The following is a 27,376-nucleotide window of genomic DNA, read 5'->3' as shown; positions in this document are numbered from 1 at the left end:
CTTCAACTTCATCAAAAACTACATTGAACTTTAACCTGAAATTTGCACTATCATTTTCTATGTTCAGTGAACCGTGAAATTGGGGTCAAAGCACTAATTTGGCATTAAAATTAGAAAGATCATATCATAGGGTACATGTGTACTGAGTTTCAATTTGATTGGACTTCAACTTCATCAAAAACTACCTTGATCTAAAACTTTAACCTGAAGCGGGACGAACGGACGGAAGGATGAACGAACAGACGCACAGACCAGAAAACATAATGTCCCTCTACTATCGTAAAAGGGCATAAAAATTGATAGAATATAGTTTGTAAGTACTCCGTCTTCATACTTGTTTTCATCATACCAGTTAACATCAAAGAATTTGAATGGAGTTTTAATTAAAATAATTTCTTGTTCGGGGTTTGTCCTTTATGGTTATATCAGCTCTTTAATGTTTGGTATTTCAAATAGCATGGCCTCGCTCATCACTGAATGTCCACATTATATAGAAGAAAAAGTAAAACACACATATCGAACTCAAATTTAAAAAGGGGATCGTATATGAAACCTGAAAAAATCATACGTGAGACTATCAACCAACAGAACGAATGGGAAACCGACTTTCATATTCCTGCCGGAGTATATTCATTTTTCCGAAAGAATAAAAGAAGACAACATACTAATCCAAATCATATAATCGAAATTCATTTGAAAATGAATTGAGACAAAATTATGCACACTTATCAATATAATTGTTTGTTAATGAAATCTTACAAACATAAAGCGTTGAAGAAGACAACACAACATTAGTATTTATATATATATATTCTTTACTTACTTTAATTTGAAACAATGCAAAAAGTTTGTATACATAAGCTTCATGAGGTCTAGGATATAACGCAATGCATGATCATGTGATACTAATGTCGTGCTACATAAGGAGACGATTTGTTGAATTTGTTTGGAGTTGGTGAGAGGAAAATATTTTGTTTTTGTTGCATTATCATTTTTATTGGTTATTTCAATGAACAATATTTTGTAAAGCATACAAAAATAAGATTTGGCTTTATTTACTCTGAGGCCACAATCCACATGAGTACAAATAACTCGGGTGAAATCAATTATTATAGGTAAGGTCTATGTTTTGGGCAACATCAAGGTAATACATAAATTGGTGGTAGAGGGTATTCATTAGTGAACTAATAACATTTATTCACCTACAATCATAACAATAACAAGCGACTGTGTTTTTCCGAACATTTATGGTATGAGGAAAGTAAAATAATAATTGAAAAAATGAGTAATTGTTCAAGAAATGTAACTGATCATAACGATGAGAAGACTTAATATCCACAGCAACATCCTTTACCTGCATTTTCAAAGAGATATATTTATGTATCTTCATTCAATCCTCTTTTTTATTTGGTATGTTTGCGTTTCATATCTACAAGGTTTTAAAACTTGGAATCTGCAGACAAATAAGTGAACATTTTAATATCCCTGTTCTAGTTTTTGTCGCCCAAGATTATGATCTATGACAAACTCGTCGCTTTCAGCTGTCATATGATATTTAACTATGAAATACCAGCCGCATAAGAGTATGAAGCATATGCATGGCAGTATTCTGTAATAGCAAGTTGGTTCTATTTTAATAAAAAGACATCACCCACAGAGATAATATTCAACTAAAATAAATACAGCATCATGACTCGAAAGTAGAACTCGAATCTAGCTACTACAAACAAAAATTTTTTTTCAATAGAAAATTCTAGATCTGTAGTTTTTGATTCAATGGCAAGATAATGCTAAAAAAACGTCTTAATTTAACAATGCAGTGGTATTTACATTATAAGAAGTGTCCGATTTTTCGAAACATTTTAGGCTAAATAGAAATTGGTGAGATGATCATTTTTACAATTTCATTTTTTTTTCTTATTGCCATAGTTTTAGAAAATAAGCATAAACTGTAGTTCCATCACCACGACCATTGCTGGTTGATCAACTTGATGAAAAATTCAAACATTATAGCTGACGACCATTGCTTGTTGATCGACTTGATGAAAATCACACACTTTATAGTTGACGACCATTGCTTGTTGATCAACTTGATGAAAAACACAAAACTTACAGTTGACAACCATTGTTGGTGGATGAACTTGATGAAAACCACACATATTTTTTGTTGACGATCATTGATGGTTGATTAACATAATCAAAATCACACTGTATAGTTGAAGACCGCTGCTGGTTGATCAACTTGATGAAAAACACAAACTATATATAGTTGACGACCATTGATGGTTGATCAACTTTATGAAAAACACAAAATGTATAGTTGACGACATTGCTGGTTGATCAACTACATGAAAAACACAAAATGTATAGTTGACGACCATTGCTGGTTGATAAACTTTATGAAAAACACAAACTTTATAGCTGACGACCATTGCTTGTTGATCGACTTGATGAAAATCACACACTTTATAGTTGACGACCATTGCTTGTTGATCAACTTGATGAAAAACACAAAATTTATAGTTAACAACCATTGTTGGTGAATGAACTTGATGAAAACCACACACTTTTTAGTTGACGATCATTGCTGGTTGATCAACATAATCAAAATCACACTGTATAGTTGAAGACCGCTGCTGGTTGATCAACTTGATGAAAAACACAAACTTTATAGTTGACGACCATTGATGGTTGATCAACTACATGAAAAACACAAAATGTATAGTTGACAATATTGCTGGTTGACAACCATTGATGGTTGATCAACTACATGAAAAACACAAAATGTATAGTTGACAACATCGCGGGTTGACAACTTGATGAAAAACACAAACTATATTGTTGAAAACTTTGCTGGTTGATCGACATCGTATCGATGAAACAGAAATCCAGAGCTTTTTATGAGGAGATTTTTTAAGAAAAAGTGTATAGATGACGGTCGCAAAGTAATGGCAAAAACTCACTTATTACCCTTTGTGCCAAGTGAGTTAAACAAAGAAGTTTAAAATTACAAAGGTCTTCAGAAAAAGAATAGATATTGTTGCTGTTAACATATATACTATAACCCTGAGATAAATTAGAAAATTGTGCCTATAATTCTCATTAAACAGTTTGAAAAGTAATCGTAAACATTATACTTTCTTCTAAAATATAGAAAAAATCCAAGATATGTATCGTTGTGAAAATGGGCTGCTCTCTCATTGGCGTACACCTAAAATATACATTTATTGAAAGTTTTTGTTTTCAATGCAAGCTTGAAAACATTTAGACATTTATAACTTAAAGATTCATTTGAATACTGCACACGTAAATTTTTAATCTCATCTTTGTTCTCATGGCGTTGAAACACTATTCTTTATAACACTTTTGGTCTATCTTGAAAGTATTGGCGCTGAAGTTCTAATGCCTTCTTGTAAAGTACCAAGTCCATGCCGTCTATACAACGTACTAACCGTGCATTCAATACAGTTTCTCCACCGGAATGCGATAGTTCTCCTATTAACTGGAACAGAGACCCTGCTTCCTCTAAAGGTTCTATGAGAGATGTGTTAACCTTCAAAGAACATCCGGTCTTCGGGTCTGCAAGGAAAGCCCGACAGTTTTGAAAGTCGTGTTGAAGTAACCTGCAATAATTAAAAAACACAGATAGTAATATAAAAAAAAAATAGTCGAATAGTGTCCTTTTATTTATTTCGTTCTTCCTCGGTTAGTTAAAACAGTTTGTATTAATGGAAACAATACAACAATAAAGTATTACAATGTTACATGAAATTTAAATATGAGGTTCGGAAACAGCTAGGTTTGAAAGAACTTATATAAATCCGTTTCCCCTTATCAGTTAATTAGTGGAACAACTTATGTTGTCTTTGATGATACAACTTTGCAACATGACTTAGACAACGGATATAACTGTGTTTGCATGCAGTTCATCGGATTTAATTTTTAAAAAACTTTATCATGCAGGTGCACTCAAGATTAAATAAAATTAGTTAAGCATATTTATTTATAGGGGATTGGGAAACAAGTTTTGCAACTTATATTAATCCCTTTCCACTTTGCGGGTGTGAGCGCTGCCTTGTATAGCCTGCTCTTTTTTGAAATTTACAAGGGTGTCTTACGTGCAAGAGATATGGCTCTCTCTTAACACGCGTGCGGGTCAGTCATTTATCGTCCCCTTCCGACGGACTATCATCGTTTCCTCAAGACCATACTCGCAAATAGTGTCAAGGAAGAGCCGAAAACTCAGTCCCCGAAATCTTCACGGAACGGGAATCGAACCAGGAACCTTTGTGTTAGTAGTCCGATGCACTAACCACGGCTCTCATTAATAAATTTAAATAAAATTGAGAATGGAAACGGGGAATATGTCAGAGACAACCACCCGATTACTTGTGGAAAGATTATGTCCAATCATATTGAACATATCTATCGCGTTGATGGTGAACAATAATAACTTGCTATGGCACAAAAGGAGTGATTAACAAGAACACTATTTCAGTGCAAGTACTCATTTAATATTTCCCCACATGGTTTCGGTCTTATTTGCTTTTGCATATACTATAAACCAGGCTTAATCAACCATTTTTTACATTTGAAAATACCAAGTCAGGAATATGACAGTTCTTGTCCATTCGTTTTTGATGTGTTTTGTTATTTGATTTTGCCATGTGATTATGGACTTTCCGATTAGATTTTTCTCTAAGTTCAGTATTTTTGTGATTTTACTTATGTCTTTACACTGCAGATCAATAGTTCGATATAATTGGACAAAAACATGACCATATAAGGACTAATACTCCATAAGGAGTCATCAAATGGTTTCAAACTTTCAGTAATATAGCATGTGTACAGGTCTTGTATTGCACGTCGTATTTCTATGTCTATCTATCATAGTATTCAGGATATTTGGCAAAACCAGAAATAAAAATTCATAAACGTATGGCAATAATTCCTTTAGGCGTCATATAATAATTATGGTAAAAATAAGAAAGTATGTGAATCTTAATACTGATAGAATGTTAACCCCATATCCGACATCTATCTGTTATGATTTTCAAGATAAAAGACAAATAATGCATTTAACCATGATATTCCTTCTTCAATTTATTTTGCTATGGTGGCAATGGTTATTGTCCGATCGTATAAAAATACAGTTTATACTAGATCCCATAATATGAAACGTCCAAATTTTGATTGAAACTCTTTCAGAAAGACCATTAAAAATCAGTGAATCAGCATCCAATTGCTTCGATTTTTCTTGGTTTTTTTTGGTAGATATTGACGCCACGAAAGTTAAAGTAATAGCTCACATGGTCTTAATGTCAGATGAGCTAAAACAAATGATTTACGGTGTTCTGAGTAGAATACAGCAAACTGAACGATTAAACAGTAAAAGATGCGTATCCTTGCATTATGAGGAGAAAGTTTTAGAAGAGGGTTTCCCAATCATGTTTCATCATTCTTATAATTTGAGAAATCTTGGTCGGCATTGCTGTGCCTGAGGAGAAATATATGAGGAAGGTGTCCATGGGTCTCATATATGATGCTCCCGCTTGAATATACTATTATAAAAGGACATAACTCAAGAGCGGTAAAAGTGACGCTACCAAAATTTACAGTTGATCTGAGCGATAATGTAACAAGCATTGTGCATAAGTTTCGCAACATTTGGTTGAGGCCAACTTAAGTAAGAAAACAGAAACGAAAAATTCAACAATTTTTCCAGTTGTAAAGGGGCTTAACACTGGAACGGTAAAAGTGACGCTACCGAAATTTCAGATTGATCTGTGATTTGAGGTAATAAGCATTGAATATATGATTCATAACGTTTGGTTGAAGCAAACAAGAGTTAGAGAACAGAGACAAAAAAAATCGGTATTTTTCCATTTGAAGTAGGACATTACACTAGAACGGTAAAGGTGACACCACCAAAATTCAAACATACCATGTTTTGTGGTAAGTAGCATGGTGTATTAATTTCATAACATTTGGTATAGGCAAACTAAAGTTACAGAACGGAAACTAATTTTAGACACACGGACAATGTCCCCAGTCGTACAATTTAAAAACTGAGCAAATCCGATAAGAATGAACGAAGATAAATTTGTTTACACTTTTCCAAACATGCTGCAAAGTTGTGTTGAATTTGTCTTCTTTAAATACATAGTCAACTCTTCTTGAGTGTAAAATTACTCTTGTTCGTTCAATCATGAGCCCTTCCTCCTCCATTCTCAAATTCAGAAGTAGTTATTTACAATATTTATATAGAAATTAAAACTATATATATACGTCTGGGATCTATGGAGTTCTAAATGTGTGAAGCTCCTGTCAAGGCTCCGGGCAGGATGGCCCTGTACTCTTTAAGTGTAGCTGATATTGTTTTTATTCCTTAATTGATCTTGGAAAGAATGAGTATCTGTACTGGTCTTTTAGAATACGCTCTTGGTGTATGTGTTGACCTCACCATTTCCTGGTCCATGAATCACTAGGTTTGTAATATTTTTAGATAGGTAAATGTCTACCAATCTGTGTTTGGATCTTATAGACCATGGTGAAGCGGTCTTTGGAGCGTCTATCTTTAATGAGATTCCATTTAAGTCTCTCCATTAGAGAGCTGAAACAACCCGGAGATACTATTAGTTATATTGGTGTAATCAGGATAACGAATTTATTTCTTATGAACAATTACTTTACTCATTTTGAAACCAGGATGTAAAATTGTAAAAATGGTAATGAAAAATTTCCAGCGTAATATTTTTACAATGTTCATGTTGCTGCACATGGTCTTTATTTTTTGGAAAATTCAGAAAAATTTTGTGTTCTAATTGAGTTTACAAAAAAAAACACAAAAAAACTAAATATTTTTTAAAACTTGAAAAAAAAAAAAAAAAAAATTATTTTTAGCATTTTCTTCTTTTTTTTTCTTTTTTTTTTTACATTTTTTTTTTCTTCATTTTTGGCAAATTTTATTTTTTTATTTTTTTTTTGGCAAAATTTCATTTTTTTTTTTAAGTTTTGGCAAGTTTATTTATCATCGAGTGAACAAGGGTGGGTTGTTATTTACACCGGGTAGTCAAACAATCAAATTGCAGTATTTTTGCTGCATAAGAAATAAATTTTGATATTCATTGTAAAAGAACCTTGCTGCTCTTCTCTACACATGTTCCAATTATTTTTCTTAGTTGTTTTGGATTTTGATTTTTGATTTTTTGTGCTTTGAACGCAACTTTTAAGCACCGCATTTAGATTATTTCGTGGCGGCCAGTTTTCATTGGTGGAGGAACCTGGAGTCCACCCACCTTCGACTGAAAAACTGACAATCCTAGTCAATTATGATTGGAGTCGAGTGCACCGGCGTGAGCGGGGTTCGAACTCACAACATCCGTGTTGATTTGCTAGTGAATACTGTAGTAAATACTTAGACCACTCGACCACCGAGGCCTCAAAGATGTTTTGGATTGGGTCCTATACAGTGGAAGCATTATAAGGAGTTGGTCTAACCATGGTGATATATGCGTTGGCCTTAACATCAGGTTAAGGGTCATCATAACAAATGGACAAATATGGCCGTATTTTCATTTCTAAAACTACTCAGTGTACAGACTTGCCTGTGAAGTTTGGAAAGTTTTAAGGCCTGGCATCCACTAGATATATGAAAGTTAGATGCTTTTTGTGCTCCAAAAAGATAAAATCGTATTTGGATTTGGATGGACATTTTTTCCTTCCTGCAGAAGATGTAAAAATAAACAAACATCTGAATTACTTTGATACTGTCCACTCAGATAAACTCTTGAACTCACCTATAAATGTGTAGATATATATTGTCCATGCCAATCAAGGTCAATCAATACAAGAAAAACCAGTTCTTACCTGAGAGGGAGCATCTCAAAGTTATATCACACTAAGTTTATTTTTACACCTTCTACAGGAAGGAGAAAAATTCTCAATAAAATCCAAAAAAGACTTCATCTTTCTGATATGCAAAATACATTGAACTTTTATATATCTAGTGGATGCTAGGCCTTTAAACTTTCCAAACTGCACAGGTATGTCTGTACATACAGTGATTTTTGGGTTAAAAATTCGGCCATATTTGTCCATTTGTTATGATGAACCTTAACATCGCTCTAGGTTCCTTCTAAGGAAACCTAGTGTCTTTGATGTTTTACCTAGTCTGTTTGATGTAAGTTTTTCACTGTATGTCGTGATCAAAGGTAGCTTCTATGTATTTCCCATGCTTAACTACATTTAAGGTGTGACCATGTACTTGGTAGTTCTCAATTAGTAGATTTCCTTTGTTGATAATCAGTGTCGTAATGCACTTCTCGTGATGGAAATTAAACTGCCATTGTGTCTTCCATTCTTGGAGTTTGTTTACGTCATGTAATGTCTGGCTGTTATTGCTGTTCTTGATCTTCCTAAAAACTGCCTTATAGCTAACATTGTGGAAGGTCGTTTGTGTACAAAATGTAGGCCAGGAATAAAAGTAGTCCAATGCTACTGTCAACTGTTGTACCCCCGAGATGACGTCTTGTGGTCGGATGTATGCCATTAAAGCAATACCGATTGGGTTTTCTTGCTGATGAAGTATTTTATCCACTGGAGTTGTAATCCTTTTTTTAACTACCTTAGTCAATGTTTGTTTTGTTCACACATTGTTGTCAACATAATGGAATTTGATGCTACTTTCGTACCTTCAAGTGAGAGGTTCAGTTAGCTTTAAAACAAGGTTTAATCCACCATTTTCTACATAAGAAAATGCCTGTAACAAGTCAGGAATATGACAATTGTTATCCATTCATTTCATGTGTTTGAGCTTTTGATTTTGTCATTTGAATAGGGACTTTCCTTTTTGAATTTTCCCCGGAGTTCAGTAGTTTTGTGATTTTACTTTTTCTGGTTTCCTTTTCTAGTTTCTTGCTATTTTGATCTAGATTTATCCAGAGTTTAGGTTTATGTGATCTGTTTGCTCTGAACCCGTTTTGATTGTCACCTAGAATCAAGTGTTGGTCACAGTGATCCATGATGATGTGTACAATATGTTCCAACAGTTTACAGCAGATGAGAGTCAATGAAACTCGTCGGTAATCGGAAGCTTTTGTGTTTTTCTCGCTTTTTTAGAACAAAGTTGGCAGCTAGACAGTTGCTTTGGATGGTTCAGGTGTCCAAAGATTTCTAGTGTCAGATATGGTGATATTTGTTTAGTTTCTTCTTCAAGTATATGTATAAGCTGGAATTTCATCAGCTGTCACAGCGACTTTAAATAACCTTAGCTTGTACACTCCCGTCTGGCTAACTGTGACAGTGTTCATAGTTGGAAATGGACTTGGTCCCATATCTGGTATGTTATCAATATGTATATGTCTTCTTTTGTTTAGACATATTGAAATTGTTGGTTTAATATTGAATATGAATATATATGTTGGTGTATCACTATGGAGTAGGACATCTTTGTCCTTTATGGTTACAACGTCTGGTGAGTTTTTGTTCCGGCTCTATCTTTAGATGATATAAAGCACAGCCTTCAATGAATATGTATGTGCCACTGGGTGTAGACTTCAGGATAAGCAAGAAATGTGGCTCTTTAATTATTAAGTGTCTCCAAATTCACTAATTCTAAAAAAAAATTATAACATTTCACCTGTTAGTTTAAGATTAGCTGCAGAACCGTACGCAGCTCTTGAGCTAGCTTCAGATGAGAAGAATTTTTTGAACTATATATCATATATTTTTTTTATAAATGCAATTACCACGTCTGGCAAGGCTATTTTAATTTTTTTTCTGGGACGCCTTCCTACGATGAGAAGGCGTCCCAGAAAAAATTAAAATAGCCTTGCCAGATGTCATAATTATTTGGACTATAAATGCTCCTGAATTTAAGAATCAAGTAATGCCTCTGGGGGTACATGTAACAGGTTTTGTCTGATTACAACGTAATGAATAACTTTCATGGGCACCTTTCAAATATTATTTATGTGAAAGTTGACTTAGTGGTTACATGCAGTTTATAAAGAACAGTGCCTCTGACCAAACTGATTGTGGCCGAAACGTCTCGAAAAGTGATCGATGCCTACTATGCGTTTTAAAAATTCCCGCGAAAAAGGTTTTTGGCGGGAAATATTTCTCTTACCTTCCATTAATCCTTACTGATAATCCATCCATTGTGTAGCCATTTTCTACAATTTCGTTCAAAAGATAAGGTTCTCCATGTTTAATACCACCCATACTCTGCATTTTGAACCATGCAAAAAATGTATGTCCAGAACAAATACACGTTGATGGACTCGTTAACGAACAAATCGAACAAGTTCGAGAAGTTCGAAGGGAAGGATGTTACAATGACAGCAAAATTTGATTGGCCGAAAAGTATATTACAAGTTACCATATTGCATTCAATGAATTCATTCAAACGAAATCATTAATATTTTTATGATTTTAATTGACTCCTTTTTTTTAAATTGTTAAAGGATTTTTAATGTCAACAATCTAGTAGTTATGACAACGTCAGAATCACGTAATCAAAATGGCGACCATCGGCAAGAAATTTTGACAGCCGTAAACTTGCAGAGGTTGTTTTAACATTTATGATTTTACAGGGCTTTAAATCACAATATTTCTCAGTTGAAGTTATTTTTTTTACTCTTGATACTTATTATATTCTTAAAGATAAAGCAAACAATGCTAATCTGTAGGTAAAATGATATTTACACCCCTACGCCTCTATTTGCTTTTGACTATATTTGGTAAATTTTGTTGAGATTGAAGCTGATTTTGTGCAGTATATTCAAAGGTTCAAAAGATAATGCAGTTTATATTAACAGTAGTGTTTTAATAATGTTGATGATTCAAGAAAAGAAAGCTAATATTTGGCAACATTCCATGTCAACAGTCAGAAGCCGAAATTTCAGTTCCTATTCAGTGCAAGGTTGGGCGGTAAATACCACCCCCGGTATTTACCAGTGGTATTTACCGGTATTTACCGCCCCGGACAATACTCCCAAAGTGGTCAATACTGGCAAATACTGGTCAATTGAAATTTTCATGGTTGTTTCTAATATTAATTGAAGTAAAATTTTGATAAAAAGTCAAATATAACATGTATAATGTGTCAGCTTATAAAATTAATGAATTTGATATGTTTTATTCATTTATAACACTTATTCTTACTGATTTAAAAATTTAGTTTTTATGAATTATGATATTGCATACTTCATTGTACTTAAGATATATATATACAAATTTATATTTTATTTCAACATGTTTAAATCAATATATATTTATTCAAAATGTATGATTTTACAGGTAATTAAAATTAAAAGTAAATAAAACTACAGGTAAATGAAGTTACATGGGGCTTTTAACCTACATGTATCACCTGGCATTGATAGGTGTGAAAATTTAATTACTAAAACAACAGCCTCCAATAAAAGTTGACAGTACATGGGTTGAAAGTAATAAAATTGATATATGAAGACTCCCTTAAACAATAAATTATTTCCTGTCTATAGTTATTTAACTGTGAGATAAAAACCTTCTTCATGCTGGAAATGGAAATTTGAAGCAGGGACAAAAAGTTTTTATCTTTTACTATAATATTATGTACACATTAATCAATGTAGATCCCTGTTTGAATTTACAATAGAATTAGAAATGAAAGCATTAAAAATGATTTGAACACTTTCTATATATAAATTAATTATTAATTGTAATTATAATTGACCAAGTAGATAGTGGTTTTTATAGTAATGACCACTCAAAATTTCAATGGACCAGTATTTGCCGGTATTTGCCAGTATTTCCCGGTAAATACCGGTATTTACCACTGGCATGGTCAATACTAGTATTGACCGCTTTTTTGCCAACCTTGAATTCAGTGGAACTTTTCCATGACATTTACACCAATCGTCCAATGTATACAAAGTATTTGCCTACTTAAGAAAAGACATGTAAGGTTTTTTTCTTTTCTTTTAAAAATAATGGCAATAATGCAATTAAATTCTTGATACTTCTATTAATGCATTTGGATGTTTAGTTTAGAGGAGGGGACAGTGATAATTGACCGTATATCCTGGTCTAGTTAGAGTTGAAAAATAATCTTGTGTAACCGGCGAGCACGAATTTCATTACAAAATTGCTTGTCTCCACCGGGACTCAAACCGGGTACCTCTGTGTTACAAGGCAGCGCGTTAACCGACTGAGCTAAAAAAGTACTTCCTTAGCTCAACCGCTTACGACTAACTAAGTATCTACCAAATGTTCTAAGGGAAGCAATCCCGTCACACTTCCCCCATCTCAAGAGTCATCATACCATTATGACTCACTCAAACATACCCTAGCTAGAATTCCTCTCTAACTACCGTGGTTTTTTTAGTTAGGCGCCAATGTAACCAGCGAACACGTATCTACTCTACAAATTCATATCGTCACCACCGGGATTCGAACCCCAGTCGTCTGCGTGACAGTCAGTGCGTTAACCCACTGTTCCAAAGAATCGATTCACTAGCTCAGTTGATCAAGACTGGCTATATATGTTCTACTTGTACTAAGGGGAAGCAACCCCTCTACACTTGCATTAGACCGAATAAAAATGTATTTATCTGCAGCACTAACTAACGTCATCAATTATCATGATTATGTAAAAAAGACAAGCGTACATTTAAATGAATTTCCATGAAAAGGATACAGGACAAAATATAATGCATGTAAATAAATTAAACAAATAAAAATTTTATTTGCAGATCACCGCGCCAAAAATAAGTTGAAAATTACAATATAATTTTCAAAAGTTATATAAAAGTAAATTATAAATAGACTAATCTTTTACAAAGTACAAAATATGATTGATTTTGATTTACATGATTTAATTGATTTTAAAACTAAATGAAATAAAAAAAATATCATATACATGTACATGTATGATGTAGCAACAGTTGAAAACAAATATCCAATCTAATACTCAATAAAAATATACAAATACACCTCCCTTTCCATCAGAATACCTGCAAATGACCTGATGATAAGTAAATATAATATACATAGCTCAGCTAGTTGATTCAACCATTAGTTTAGAGATCTGTTACTGTGAATAATATGACTCTTGACTACAGCCTGGCACAGGCCATTCCGAGCTGGAACAGCAATTGATTTCAAAATGTTGGAGGAAAATCATGCTTCTAACATTAGTGATTCAATAAAAATTTCAATTTTGTGTTGATGGTCTTCACCCAGCTTCATGGTACAGTCACTGAACATTTCTACATTTTTTGTACATACACCTACACAAAACTGTACATGTATGGGAGAATACTATATAAGTTTGATTAACTTGTGTCTCATCCCTTTTGCACATTTAAGCAAATAAAATATGTTAAAACACATATTATACACTAGCTGTCAATATGAATTACAACAACAAAATTAATTAATCTTTCTTTTTCTGCATTTCAGATGTAGAAATTAACTGAGGATTTCTGCACTGGTGATTTTTTTCCACAATTCATGAATACAGTATGGTGTAAAAGTTTTTACTGAATCATGATAAACACAAAGCAATCTTATTGAATTCAATGTCTCTTACATCTAATTCACGATTATACAATAACTTATCAAGTTACGCTATGCCAGGTGAAACAAGGTCCTCTCGTGCTAGGACAGGAAGTTATGGTTTGTCTAGCACAACTCGAGGTGCCAGTCTTGATAGAAGAAAAACCACTCATGGTTTGTCAACAAGTATAACTAGTACTGGGTCAAGGTCTTTATACCCAAGACCTCTACCGCCTGGCCCTGGGCCATTGGATGCAAGTGGAAGGCGATTGACAGAATTTAAAACAAAAACAAGAACAAGTCCAACAAGCAGCAGTATTCGTAATGGTCCACTAAAACCTGATTATAAAAGTACCTATTCAAGTACTTACTCTGATTCTTACCATGGTACATCTCTTAAAGCTAAATCTCCACAAAACGAGCATTATGGAGTTTCAGCTACAACCAGTAGTTCTTTACGAAAAAGATCATCCAGTATTTCTAGTTTGAGTGATGCAACCAGAGACATGAAGTTAAACGGTGGTAGAGAGGATAATTATATAACACCACGGTCAAGAGATATTGCAGACAGGACTCTGTCTAGGGCTTCAAGGAAAGATTGTAATGACATTGATAATCATGACAGTTTATGGTCAACAGCCTCACGTAAAACTTCTGTAATTGAGAATGGGACTTCATCAAAGTCAGATATTGGAAGACCTCCCTCTGGAAGGCGTCGGGATAGTAACCAAGATACATTACAAGAATCAAGTTCTAGTAACAGTCTTTCGTCTTTAGTAAGTTTTCTTGACAGTACATTTCTTATTAGTTACATACATTGTACATTAATCAGTACACATACATGACATATATGTGTTAAAATGTGTCTCCAGCAGGTAACACACACTTTTCAAACTTTAAAACACAAAATTGCAGAAATTGGTTAGGGATATGAAAGCAAATCATCCTATAGGGGAAGATGATGATTTCCAAATAGTCCATATAACATTGATAGAATATTTTTAAGATTAAATGATTATCATTTATTATGAGATAATTATTTATTATTATTATTATTATACAGTATTTATAACAGCGCATTATATGATATTAAATTACTCTAAGCGCTTTCCTACATATATTCATTCACATATATAAGTATTACAATAAAATATGAAATCCCATAATACATGTAATTTACCATTTCATAATTTTATTTGTTATTCCTTTATATACATCATGTACATGTACTGTACTAACAATAAAATTGAAAATGGAAATGAGGAATGTGTCACAAGAGACAACAACCCAACCAAAGAGCAGACAACAGCTGAAGGCCACCAATTGATCTTCAATGCAGCGAGAAGCTTCTGCACCCATGGGTTGCTTCAGCATTATCAACATTAACTACTTTTACAAATTATCTTCATAAAATAGCTGGTGACAAACGAAATGCAAGTATTTTACAACAATCAGATGTTACATGTATTCTTAACATTTACCAAAATCATGTACTTGCAACTTACTTGTTGCAAGTACATGAGCTACATGTACATTTGTAGGTGTAAAATGCACAGATTGGAAACACATGACATGATCAAAAAATTATTCAGACAGAAAACAGCTCAAAGCCAGCAAAGGATCTTCAATGTAACGAGAAAACCCCACACCCAGAGTCGAGCCTCAGCTGGCCCATACACAATAATGTATAATATATTGTTCATAGAAATAGACACCACACTAAATTAATTTTTCTCTATTTGCAGAATTCCAAATACTACAGTTCTGGTAAATGTGGGTTACGTAACCTTGGAAACACATGTTTTATGAATAGTGTTCTTCAGTGCCTTAGTAATACCAAACCTCTTTTAGAATATTGTCTGAAAGAAGATTATCTACTTGATAAAAATACTTCAACCAGTTCTCTAAAGGGACAACTTATAACAGGTTAGTTTCACTCTATCACCATTATCAGAGTATGTTTTTCATACATTTCTCTAATTCTTACACAATTCTTCCTTTTCCTTACATGTTGATTATTTTTATTTAATCGATGTGTGGTTCGTTTGATCAGTTCATCTTTGGTCAAAATTTGATTATGACCTCAAATTTTCTTGCTTTTCTTGAAATTTCCTATTGTGACAGCATGATAAAGAGCCTCGCGTTTTAATTTTGAAAATTTATCTTATATGTTTTGATTGTCTTATTACATGCTTTTTTACAGCTTATGCCAAATTAATGGAGGGTATATGGAAGGATAAAGATTCTTCTGTTTCGCCAAACTCTTTCAAAACACAGATACAAAGATTTGCTCCTAGATTCATGGGCTATGCGTAAGTTTAGTGAACTATTTTATAATTCAGTCTTCTTCGCAATATAACATCTTTGTAAATAGTTATGGAAACTTTCATTATAACTCTTAAAATTGTATTGACTTTATTGGACACAGGAAAAAGTAGAAAAATGTTGTATAGTTAAAAAAGAAAGTCATTTGGTTTAGAGTATGCATATCTTTTAAAACTTTCCTTAGCATAAAATCAAATATGGAAAGAAAATATTTAAGAAACATGTATTGGTGCATACCATTCATTTGTAATATTAATCTCCACCACAACAGCAATCAAATCAATGTATCATAAAACACCTTATCAATATTGTTATTATTTGATCTGTTAATTTTACTTTTATACTTTTTTCAGCCAACAAGATGCTCAAGAATTTCTGCGTTACCTGTTGGAAGGACTTCATGAAGATGTAAATCGTGTCACAAAGAAACCAAAACCTGTCACAATTAAAGATGAAGATTTTCCTCAGTAAATTTCTATTTGCATTAGTTTTATAGTATTTATTTGTAAAGAAATTTAATTTAATTACATTGTAAAATTGATGTGATATGGTGCATAGTCAAAGATTGATCTAGGATAATATCTCTATATAAGAATAAGGAGATATTAGTGGGGAAAAAAATCAAGCCTTCATCCTGAATATGTACTAGATATAGGATACAATTTATATGGCAAACATTTAAAAAATATGATAAATTTAAAAAAAAAACATTTAAAAATTTTATTTTGTTCCATATAAAATTTATATTAATAAGGAAGTTATTAAGCATGACAGTTGTTTAAAGCATTATTTTACTATTATCAAACCATGTATATTTATATTCAATTTATTGCGACTTTTAGGGACAAAGATAAAGGCCAAGAATACTGGAGAGTTTACCTTACTTATGACAATAGTCATATTGTTGGTTAGTACTTCTTTCATTTATATATATTTTGAAGGGAAAGCAGTAAAAGTGTTATAAATGTTAATTTAAGAATGGTTATGTTTTTAGTTGTCAGGCTTTCTATTGTTCTACCATTATCACAATAAGTACTAAAAGTCCATTTTATGTCAGGATATAAGCTACCATAAGTCTTACAATGAAAGTTTACATCTATAATTACATTGAATTACGTTAAGCATAAATTTACTACTTAGCTTCATAATATTCCCTTTGCAGTCTATTTTATGTTGTTTTTTATTCAACAGATATTTTTGTTGGTCAGTTGAGAAGTACTCTGAACTACCATGATTGTGGTCACAAATCAACAACTTTTGATCCATTTTGGGATCTGTCTGTACCCATACCAAAGGTGAGTCATTATCTCTGGTCTAATCTATATTAGAAACGAGAACCACACCAACAAACAACAACCACTGAACAACAGGCTCCTGACAATAGTAGCTTTAAAACACTGTAACAACATTATCTTTCAGAATGGCTGAAGCAGTAACTTGGATAATATCTATAAAAAAAAATAAGGTGAAACTTACAGCCCTATTCAGAACAAAAATGAAGGGGAATGGTAGGCAGCACTTTTAATGATTATGATAGGGTTCTGGACCAAGGATCCGGAAATTTTTTCACCTAATTTCGGTCATTTTCGGATAACTTAAAAGTTGGTGCCCTTTTTCAAACAAAGATTGTGTGTACTGTATGCTCATACAGTCATACTCGTAGCATCAACGAACTTGTTTAACTGTTGCATCGCATTTACTTCAGAAATTTTTTCCTACCATTTTCCTTAAAATCGATCTTGAGAAATAAAAGGAAGGCAACAGTTTAAAAATGAAATGATTTTAATGACTCAAAACGGTAAATTTCTCAAACTTCGCTTACGTTTCTTTCCATTTTTGAAGACAAAATTATAACCAGATGTTTTACGACAATAGTAAAACGACCAATTCCGGACTCATTTCCGGGATTAGTTTTGTTTATCAAATTCACAGAAAATGTCGGCTTTTTAACTGTTTTACCTTTAATAGTGTTTGAATATTAATTATAATAGTTGGACTTGTTTAATTTAGCATAAAATCATTTTGAATTTACGATTTAGTGTCTAATTTTCGGAAGAGCATTTCAAGCATGCGTATTAGTAAACAAAGCACGTGTGTTTGTAGTGAAACAATATTTTGTTCTACGTAAATTAATTTAATTTTAATTTAATTTTAAATCAGAATTGACAATTGTCTAAGCTGAGAAAAGTAATTAAAAAATGCAGACAGTTGTTATGAACTTTTAATTTCTTTAAAAAAATTAGTTCTGAGCTTGTGATCAATAGAAAATTTAATTAAAAACACAGGTAAAGAGATTAGCGATCATTAGCCAATATTTCCCCGAGGCATTACTATAGTTATTAGGAGGGCCCTCAGGATTATAACACTTTACTGGAGTGGCAGTTTTATAACAGGAAAAGGATAACAAACAAAAAATAAGTTCAAAATGGCGATTTAGACAATGTTAGAAACTCGATCTCAACAAAATGACATTAAATGACCGAAATTGTTTCTGTAATAAAATAAAATTTGTCCTAAATCCCAATTACTCATTTAGGACAAAATACTTTCAGTTTAGGTCAAGACTGGCATATATGACCGTTTCCGGACCCTTGTTCTGGACCATTTTCACAAAATGAAGCAAATTTTGATTTTTTTCAAACTTGTAGATCTTGATAAAGTGCCAACACATCTCCCTCTTCCTATTATTTTTCCTGGAAGAGCCCTCTTAAGTAAATGAAAAAATTTTCCATAGATATAAGATGTGGTATGACTGCCAATTAAACAACTCTCCATGCAAAGTTTATGATTACAGAATGTAGATATCCTTCATTAGGCTTCTATATTACCCTATGTTATATATATAAAAGAGGGACGAAAGATACCAAAGGGACAGTCAAACTCATAAATCTAAAACAAACTGACAACGTCATAGCTAAAAATGAAAAAAAGACAAACAAACAACAGCACACATGACACAACATAGAAAACTAAAGAATAAACAACATGAACCCCACTGAGAGTCATTGATATCATTTATAGCTAAGTAACTTCCTCATGTTCATGAGTCAATGATAAAGGTTACTAATTATTCAGGGACGATCAGACGTGACATTACAGAGTTGTATCAATCTATTTATGTTTATTATTCAGGGACGATCAGACGTGACATTACAGAGTTGTATCAATCTATTTATGAAGGAAGAGGAATTAGATCATGATGAGAGACCAGTATGTATTCATTTACCATTGCATTTTTTGTTCACTGACGTATTTGAAAAAGAATGTTATTTTTACACCAATAAATTGACAGGAAAAAAAATCATGAAATAAGCTAGTTCTAGATTTAAATTTACGGAAATATTCCATTTAAGAAAACATAACTTTAATGTGGTTATAAATTTATTATCGAGACACAAAAAGTTATTTGATCATTACAGTGAAAAATGAAATACAACCAGCACCTGTCTAAGATGAACTATAATGCTTAAGGCCATTGATATTTTTGCTAATGTATCCTGTCTAATTTAATAAGGGCTTGATACCTTTGGATGTGCATTTGTAAGAATTATTACAATTGTCCTTAATTTTTTATACAGCACAGAACTCAATTGTGTTATTTTATCATTCCTTTTGTAATTGACAAAAATATGTGTATCTCTTTTTTTAGACATGCTCAAAATGTAAAAGAAAAAGTGCTTGTTCCAAGAGTTTTGCAGTGCAAAGGTTTCCCCAGATATTGGTGATTCATTTCAAACGGTTCAGTCAGGGCCGATACAGTCAAAAAGTGTCCACACGAGTTGAATTCCCAGACAGTTTGGATGTCACAGAATACTCATCAGAAAAAGGTATACTTACACTGAAGTCATGCAAACTTAAACTTAAGTCATGCAAAACTTTAGATGAGGATGTGACATCTTGACAAATTTAGAAGTACATACTAACTAATGAAAACACAAACACTTTAAATTACAAGTGTCCGTGAATAGTTTACAATTGTATTTCTGTCATAACAAAAAGTGATTTGATTGCAACTAATTTACAGAAACCTTTTAGTATTATTCACCAGTATTATAGGGAGATAAAAAGCATGTAAAAACCAAAACTCAATTTTTACGTTATCAAATACTGAACATTAAATCAAATCATCAAAACGAATACGAAAGTTTTATTTTAATTCAGTTCACATATAACAGTACAAACATAAGTGTTTAAGAGCTTTCTACCGTAAATAATCATTTTGAAGAATGTTTTATTGGACAGTTTATCAGGTTAAAAAGAATAATAAAAATGTTTTATTTTGAAGGAAATACCAAAATTATCTACAACTTTTATGCAGTCAGTAACCATTCTGGTAGTGTGCATTCTGGTCATTACACAGCTTCCTGTAAACATCCTTACAGTGGAGACTGGTTCCACTTCAATGATAACAGGTAGGTACCAGTGGATGAGATTCATACAAGTAATTTTAAAGCCATGAAATTTCCTCATTAGAAATAATTTATTGGTTATTTCAGTTAACCCTTTCACCGATTGCTGCCCAGACAGAAGCTACTCTGAGACGATGGCTTCCCTGGCTACTATTGCTCAAGTGGGAGATCTTCATAATAAATGTCAATAAAAACTTGTTTGTAGTTATTTGTGTATTTATTTCATTCACTAACACCATGTTAACAGTTTTATTCATGTTTTGATAATTTTTTCCTCATAAAATATTCAAATTTTCAAATTTTCAGCATTATCTAGGTGAAATTCTCAAAATTCTGCTCTTTGACCCCAAATCGTAATTTTTTAACCCAAAACGGCAAACTTTTGAAAAATTTTATGAGGCTGTACAAATTCCTCACACTGAACGATGTTCATTCCAAGTGTTTTGTACATAAAACGACATTTTATGTCAAAAAAGTATACTAGTTTGGCTTCAATTCTTCCATATTCTTTCAAAAAAATTGTTCCCTCATTTCAAATTCTCGTAAATTCCGTAAATTTCGTCTGATTTTGACACGGTTATCAACAAACGGAAGCGCCATGTTTTGACTTTCATCCGGGTATTCATCAAAGAAAGATAACTCATGTTTGCACTGTTTTGAGCGGGAAACATAAAAGATGTATTCCGATCCCGGTAAAACGGGACTCATCGTCAGTTGTCTGAAGCGTGAATCCCGGTAAACCGGGACTCATCGGCGAAAGGGTTAAGGTTATTAGGTCCTATGCATGTATTGATGAGTGGCATTTTAACATCCAGATTTCTGAAAGTGATGTACGGTAAAAGGTATTAAATTCAGATAGAGATTCATATTATACTATTAATCTTGAAAATTCTAATTTATGTTTAAGGGTTGTTCAAGTTTTTGTAAATAAAAATGAGGAAAACTGAAACAATTATCATTCTTGCTTCCCACAATTTCCATTGATGAATATTTTTAGAATCATTATTTAAATATTGGTACATTTGTAGTATACTTACTATAAATTGATGTATTTCAGGGTATCATCAACTTCAGCACATAGTACAGTGTCATCAGAAGCATATTTAGTATTCTATGAACTTTCAAGCAGGTCCTCTAGATTATAGCATAAAGTATCATGGTGGATTAACAGAGGAAAACAAAGAAAAATAGAAAAGACATTTATAGAAGAATTATGTATTGTTGCAAAAAATTGAAATCAGTTTGCTTCTTTCTCTGTCAGAGTGTGAACTTTTTAAAAGAAAATCATAAAAATGTAAGCCCAGAAATGTAAAATCAGCTGCTGACTCCTACTCACTACAGTTTACATAGATATTAACCATAAATAATGTTTATGACATTGAGAATGATGGTATCCAACATTGCTAGAATCAGAATATATAAAACTCAGACCCTTTTGGTTTAGATTCATTTCATAATGTTACACAACCTTTCAGTAAAATTGTTTTATTGTCATCTTTTGGAAGATTTTCTAATGTAAGTACAGGAGCAAAATTCTGATATTGCATTTATTGATCAGCTCCTGGAACTCCAATCAGACTAAAATGTGTGAGAAACCTTGATATTACTTACAAATATGGATAGGTTTCCAATTTTCAGAGAAGATCTTCTTTCAATGGATCTAAATGGGTGTTTCAGTCTGCTGGTCTTGCAATTGAAGAACAGTTTTTTCACAAACTTCTCATCTAGTGTTTTTAGTGCAAGATATGTTTAAATTATGGTTACATAGTGGACCCTGACTTTGGATAAGAATAAGAAAGAAGCTTGAAATAATTGTCTGTAAGGATGTAAAAACCTAAACTCTAAAAAGTTTAGACAAATGAAATCAATTTGAATATATATATTTAGTAGAACACTATAAAACATTGTTTATCATTCATGCATGTTATTGTTTTCTGTTTATTGCTTGAATTATTAATATACCTCTTACATGTAAACAATGAAATGGGTAAGAATGCTTTATCAATATATTACTGTTATGAAGTGAATGGTTATATCAGAGTTGTGATTTGTAATCAGGTTGTACAAGGTTGTTAACTTACAGTGAATGAATAAATGTGTAAATCTGCAGTAGAGGAATAAATGTTTTCATTTACATAAAAAAGTCTCAATTTGTAAAGCAGTCTCAGATATTTTACATGAAATCCGAGCCACATATGAACAATACTCTAATATTTTTGGCAAATTTGTGAGCTTTTAAATGATTATGTGAATGTTTTGTTTTGATATTAGAATTCACTCTTGGATCAAATATACTTAAATTTTACATCTTTACTTTTAATTGCTTTGTGTTTGTAAACAATTATTGTGAAGTACAGTGACTAATATTTTGTATGTTAACTTTTATCTGAGAAAAAGAAGCTTTATGATTTGTAGAACAAGATTCAGATGTTGGCCAAACATTTTGACTACAACGAACTTTCTGTATTGTCAAAGAAAGCAATTAATGTATTAATGGATTATTTAGAAGCTTGAATGTTGATAGTTTGACAGTCCTGACTGTGTAAAATCTTGTGAAGAGTGTGGGCAGCTTTGATATTGTGAAAGATCTTGAATGTTATATTAACTTTCTACATATTTGTTTTTTACCATTTAATAATTTTATATGTTATGAGGTATAAATGTGATCAATATCTATTTTAAGTTTGTTATTGATCTTACAGTAATTGTCTTTATTAATGAGAGTCACTCATATAGTCCTAATGAGCTAATTGTTACTCAGTAATCTCTTTAAATGTCATCATTTTTATAGCCTTCGTGTGTTTCTGTCTGACAGATTTCTTGTAACTTGTCATTTACAATTTCAATTGTTGGAATTAGTTTTAGAGAAGGTTTATCCTTCATTTATTCTCTTCAGTTCAGTCTGAGCATATTTCAATTATGAACACTAAAAACAATTTGTAATTTCTCTAGGTTAAGATAAAATAGCCCATTTTAAAGAAAATATATTGATACTTGAATGTGAGTTAGACTTTTCAACTCGATGAGTCAGATAATTCACACATTAAATAATCATCTTAAAATAGTCATGAATATTTGGCAGATTTATATTTCTGGAGCAATAATTAATCATTAGAGAAAACAAACAGAGGCGAGGAAATGATGATATTTTGAGATTTTAAAAACAGCATTTGAGCATTGTTATCAGGAGATATTATACTATGCATTCTAATCATGTTACGTTGTATATACAATTATTATATATACCATGGAAAGTTTTATGTAGTGAAATTTTTACATTTTTTTTGTCCCAAATATTGTATTTTACATTATGTTTATATCAGTTTTGATCACAAAACTATTTTATATTGTATTCATCAATACATACATTTTTCTTAAAATTTATTAAAAATTAACACCTATTTGTTTAATTCAGACATTTATAATGAGATTGTCAATAATGAAAGAGATAAAATCCTACCTACAAACATGACAAAAAGTTAACCAAGACTAGACAATATTATATATAAAAAAAAAGGAGAATTTTAAGTCCATAAAATGTTTTGCAATGGAAATTTGCTTTCTTGGTCCAGAATCCAAGTTGACAAACATTGACAACAGAAGTATTCCCTATTTATATGAAAATTATTGAAAAAAGAAAGAAAAAAAAAAATCAGTATATAAATTCTGATTTTTATCCATCTCCAGATGATAGTGCTCTTCCATATGAAGATAATTTTGTTTTCATAAGGCCATTCATAAATAATGTTTAGTTTCTCAATACTTTTATCAAATACAATTTTGCAACATAAATAAGTTTAAAGCTACCACTATAGCAAAATCTGTGTTTGACCTTGAAAACAAACAGTAAGTGTGTAATTCCTATTGAATGGTTTGTTAAAAACAATAAGTGTGCAGTTCAATTTATGTGGACAAAAAATATTATGAAGCAATACCAAACTTTTGCAAAATAAAAAGAGGGAGCATAAACATATAAATATTTTAACCCCATCTCATGTTCATGTGTTTGTCCTTATGAAGTTGAGATCCTCATTATATTGAAATTCATTGTTTTACAGAAATTTTGTTTTGGCAAATTTTTGATAGGCTTTTAAATTTATTTTTGTGGACAACAGTGTTAACAGTTTGACATAATATATATTGCAATTTCATCGACCTCTTTTATGCTAGTTTTTGTTGTATTTTTGGATTGCTGTCACATTGATGTAAACCTCACATCAAACGAGAAACCAACGTTATTTTGAATGGCCTTTTTTATCATTTGAATTTGATTGTAACACCAAGCCTGTGATATGTACAGTTAGTATTGTAGAAAATGTAAATACCATATATTTATTATACCCAACCTGGAGAGGGTGTGTAATTATTATCCCCTGCTAGGAAAATGTTTATAGTGCCCATTCAAGTAGAAGGTGCGAAATTGTTAACAAATTATACACTGTTAATGCTTGTTAGGGATGTTTTTATTTCTTGCCGTTTATTGATATTGAGTGTATCAAGCATGTTATACAAAATTTTATCAGGCCATTACCCTAGATCAGATTAACAAAAGTTCAATGTTTGGTTTATTGATAAATAAACAAGGATAAAAACAAAATCATAAGGATATCCAAAATTTAAAAAACAAATTGTTTGAAGACAATATTTCTTGATATGAACTTGATCTTCAATTGTGGACAATCACTGAATTACCAGTCTTTTTAGAAATACTCTATTCAATTAAATGATTATTTAAATTAATGTATTTGAGCAATGTTCATGTGAATAGGCCACTGACTTGATAATTTTTTTACGATTCTCATAAGTTCATTTTTAATTAATTAATTTTCAACACAAAAAACTACTAATTTTGGTAAAAACAAAATTGAAACCTCTCTACTCCTTAGAATTTTAATAGGGGAATGACAAACTTATAATTCATCATACTGATGTTGACTAGGAATTGAGTGTCATCCCTTACAGAAAATGTCAGTTAACTTGTGTATTCATAATATTATATAATGCATGTACTATGATGTTACATTGAAAGTTTCATGTTTTATATGTGTGGTATTGTATTATAACACTACATAACCGTTTAGATATTTTGTCATGTTAAATACATAGGTTGTTTATAATGATACTGTTCAATTATCGATAAAGCTTAATTTATTTGCTCAACCTTTTAATATATTTTTTTTTAGGTTGTATTAATATTGATTCATAAGAATGTATATGACACCCAAATTTAAGTCTGTTAATGTTTTGAATAATAGATTGATTGCCACAAGAAAGTTGATAGCATATATTGGAAAAAAAAACAATAGTAGATTATTTAAATATACTGTAAAAGGTAAGTTGAACCCTTGGTAAAATTGAGTCAATGTTGGACAGACCAGGTTGTATTAATAAACCTAATTTTTGTTGATCACTCCGGCTTCATATGATTTATTGATGAGTCCCTATTTGTTTGATTAATTTATTTGTTATTGCTTACATGTATTTCCTATGAAAAATAAACAAGCTGCATTTATAGGGCAGTTATAAATAAAATAGTCTTTCATAATGAATGACTTTGTTTGTTATCTCATTTTCACATAGGTAATAGGTTATTGCCTATATGGTTATTATAATCATGGAACCCCTGTAGCTTTGTCCATTCATGTCATAGGCCAAACTCAAATCTTATAGATTCAGACTAAAAGTATTGAATATGGTACTCATAATACATAGATTATTGTTCAAGGTCAGATATCAAAAAGTTCAACGGCCCTGTCAGATCAAAATGTGAATTGCATATAGTTCATTTAATGACTTAGTATTCATTTATAAAAAAAAAAACCAAAGAAGGATATTAAGGGTTCAGGCCATGTTTCAAAGGTAAAGTATAGGTCAGGATTGTCAATTGACCCATTAACTTTGTTGTCGAAGTGGAACAAGAGTATAAACTAGAGACTCGCAAGAGCCTGTATCGCTCACCTGATTCTACTTGGGTTTTTGAAATCATATAAAAAATATAAATTTGGCTAAAAGTAACAACACTTGGCCAGCACCTCATAGGAAAGGAACATTCATGCTATATTTGATTTAAATCAATTCAGTGGTTCTTTAGAAGAAGATTTTTGTATGCATTTCCCATAGGTTCCTATGTTAAACTAAGTCCCCCACTGTCGGCCATCTTGGATGTTGCAATGACAACAAAGTAACAACACTTGGTCAGCATCTCATTAGGAACATTCATGCTATGTTTGGTTTCATTCCATTCAGTGGTTCACTAAAAGAAGACATTTGTATATATTTCCCATAGGGTCCTATGTTAAACTAAGTCCCCCACTGGAGGCCATTTTGAATGATGGATCGGCTACAAAGTAACAACACTTGGTCAGCATCTCATAAGGAACATTTATGCTATGTTTGAGTTCATTCCATTCAGTGGTTCTCTAAAAGAAGAAACTTGTATGTATTTCCCATAGGGTTCTATGTTAAACTAAGTCCCCCACTGGCGGCCATCTTGGACTTTGGAATGGCGACAAAGTAACAACACTTGGTCAGTATTTCATTAGGAACATTCATGCTATGTTTGGTTTCATGCAATTCAGTGGTTCACTAAAAGAAGACATTTGTATGTATTTCCCGTAGGGTCCTATGTTAAACTAAGTCCCCCGCTGGCGGCCATCTTGGATGATGGATCGGCTACAAAGTAACAACACTTGGTCAGCACCTCATAAGGAACATCCATGCCATGTTTGGTTTCATTCCATTCAGTGGTTCTCTATAAGAAGACATTTGTATATATTTCCCATAGGGTCCTATGTTAAACTAAGTCCCCCGCTGGTGGCCATCTTGGATGATGGATCGGCTACAAAGTAACAACACTTTGTCAGCACCTCATAAGGAACATTCATGCCATGTTTGGTTTCATTCCATTCAGTGGTTCTCTAGAAGAAGTTCAAAATGTAAAAAGTTAACAATGCAGTCTGACAGGCAGTCTGGACTGTGCCCCCATTACCTGATTCATATCATAAATTTATAATTATGGATGGCTGTATAACATTCTGAGGTAAATTAAGTGCATATTTAAGACAAGAATATGTTAGTGTGTTATGAATATGAACCATACT

The 27,376-nt window shown here is 32.1% G+C and overlaps 2 protein-coding genes across 2 annotated transcripts; one reads left to right on the top strand and one right to left on the bottom strand.

The window, feature by feature from the left end:
- Window positions 1-3,259: 3,259 nt before the first annotated feature.
- On the bottom strand, window positions 3,260-10,332 carry LOC143078444 (CST complex subunit TEN1-like). The gene is made up of 2 exons (XM_076253312.1): window positions 10,130-10,332; window positions 3,260-3,623 (listed from the first exon to the last, which is right to left on the bottom strand). The coding sequence occupies exons 1-2, from the start codon at window positions 10,231-10,233 to the stop codon at window positions 3,356-3,358; spliced, it is 372 nt and encodes a 123-aa protein (XP_076109427.1). The 5' UTR covers window positions 10,234-10,332; the 3' UTR covers window positions 3,260-3,355.
- A 133-nt stretch (window positions 10,333-10,465) lies between these two features.
- Window positions 10,466-25,825, top strand: LOC143080859 (ubiquitin carboxyl-terminal hydrolase 2-like). Its single transcript, XM_076256940.1, has 11 exons — window positions 10,466-10,568; window positions 13,447-14,318; window positions 15,288-15,468; window positions 15,746-15,854; window positions 16,221-16,334; window positions 16,710-16,774; window positions 17,059-17,162; window positions 19,000-19,077; window positions 19,517-19,694; window positions 20,153-20,279; window positions 21,334-25,825. The coding sequence occupies exons 2-11, from the start codon at window positions 13,566-13,568 to the stop codon at window positions 21,419-21,421; spliced, it is 1,797 nt and encodes a 598-aa protein (XP_076113055.1). The 5' UTR covers window positions 10,466-10,568; window positions 13,447-13,565; the 3' UTR covers window positions 21,422-25,825.
- The last annotated feature ends 1,551 nt before the right edge of the window (window positions 25,826-27,376 follow it).

This window comes from Mytilus galloprovincialis, chromosome 6, assembly GCF_965363235.1.
Source record: "Mytilus galloprovincialis chromosome 6, xbMytGall1.hap1.1, whole genome shotgun sequence".
NCBI lineage: Eukaryota > Metazoa > Mollusca > Bivalvia > Mytilida > Mytilidae > Mytilus > Mytilus galloprovincialis.
The sequence above is the reverse complement of the archived record's forward strand: the minus strand, read 5'-3'. Positions and strand labels throughout refer to the sequence as shown.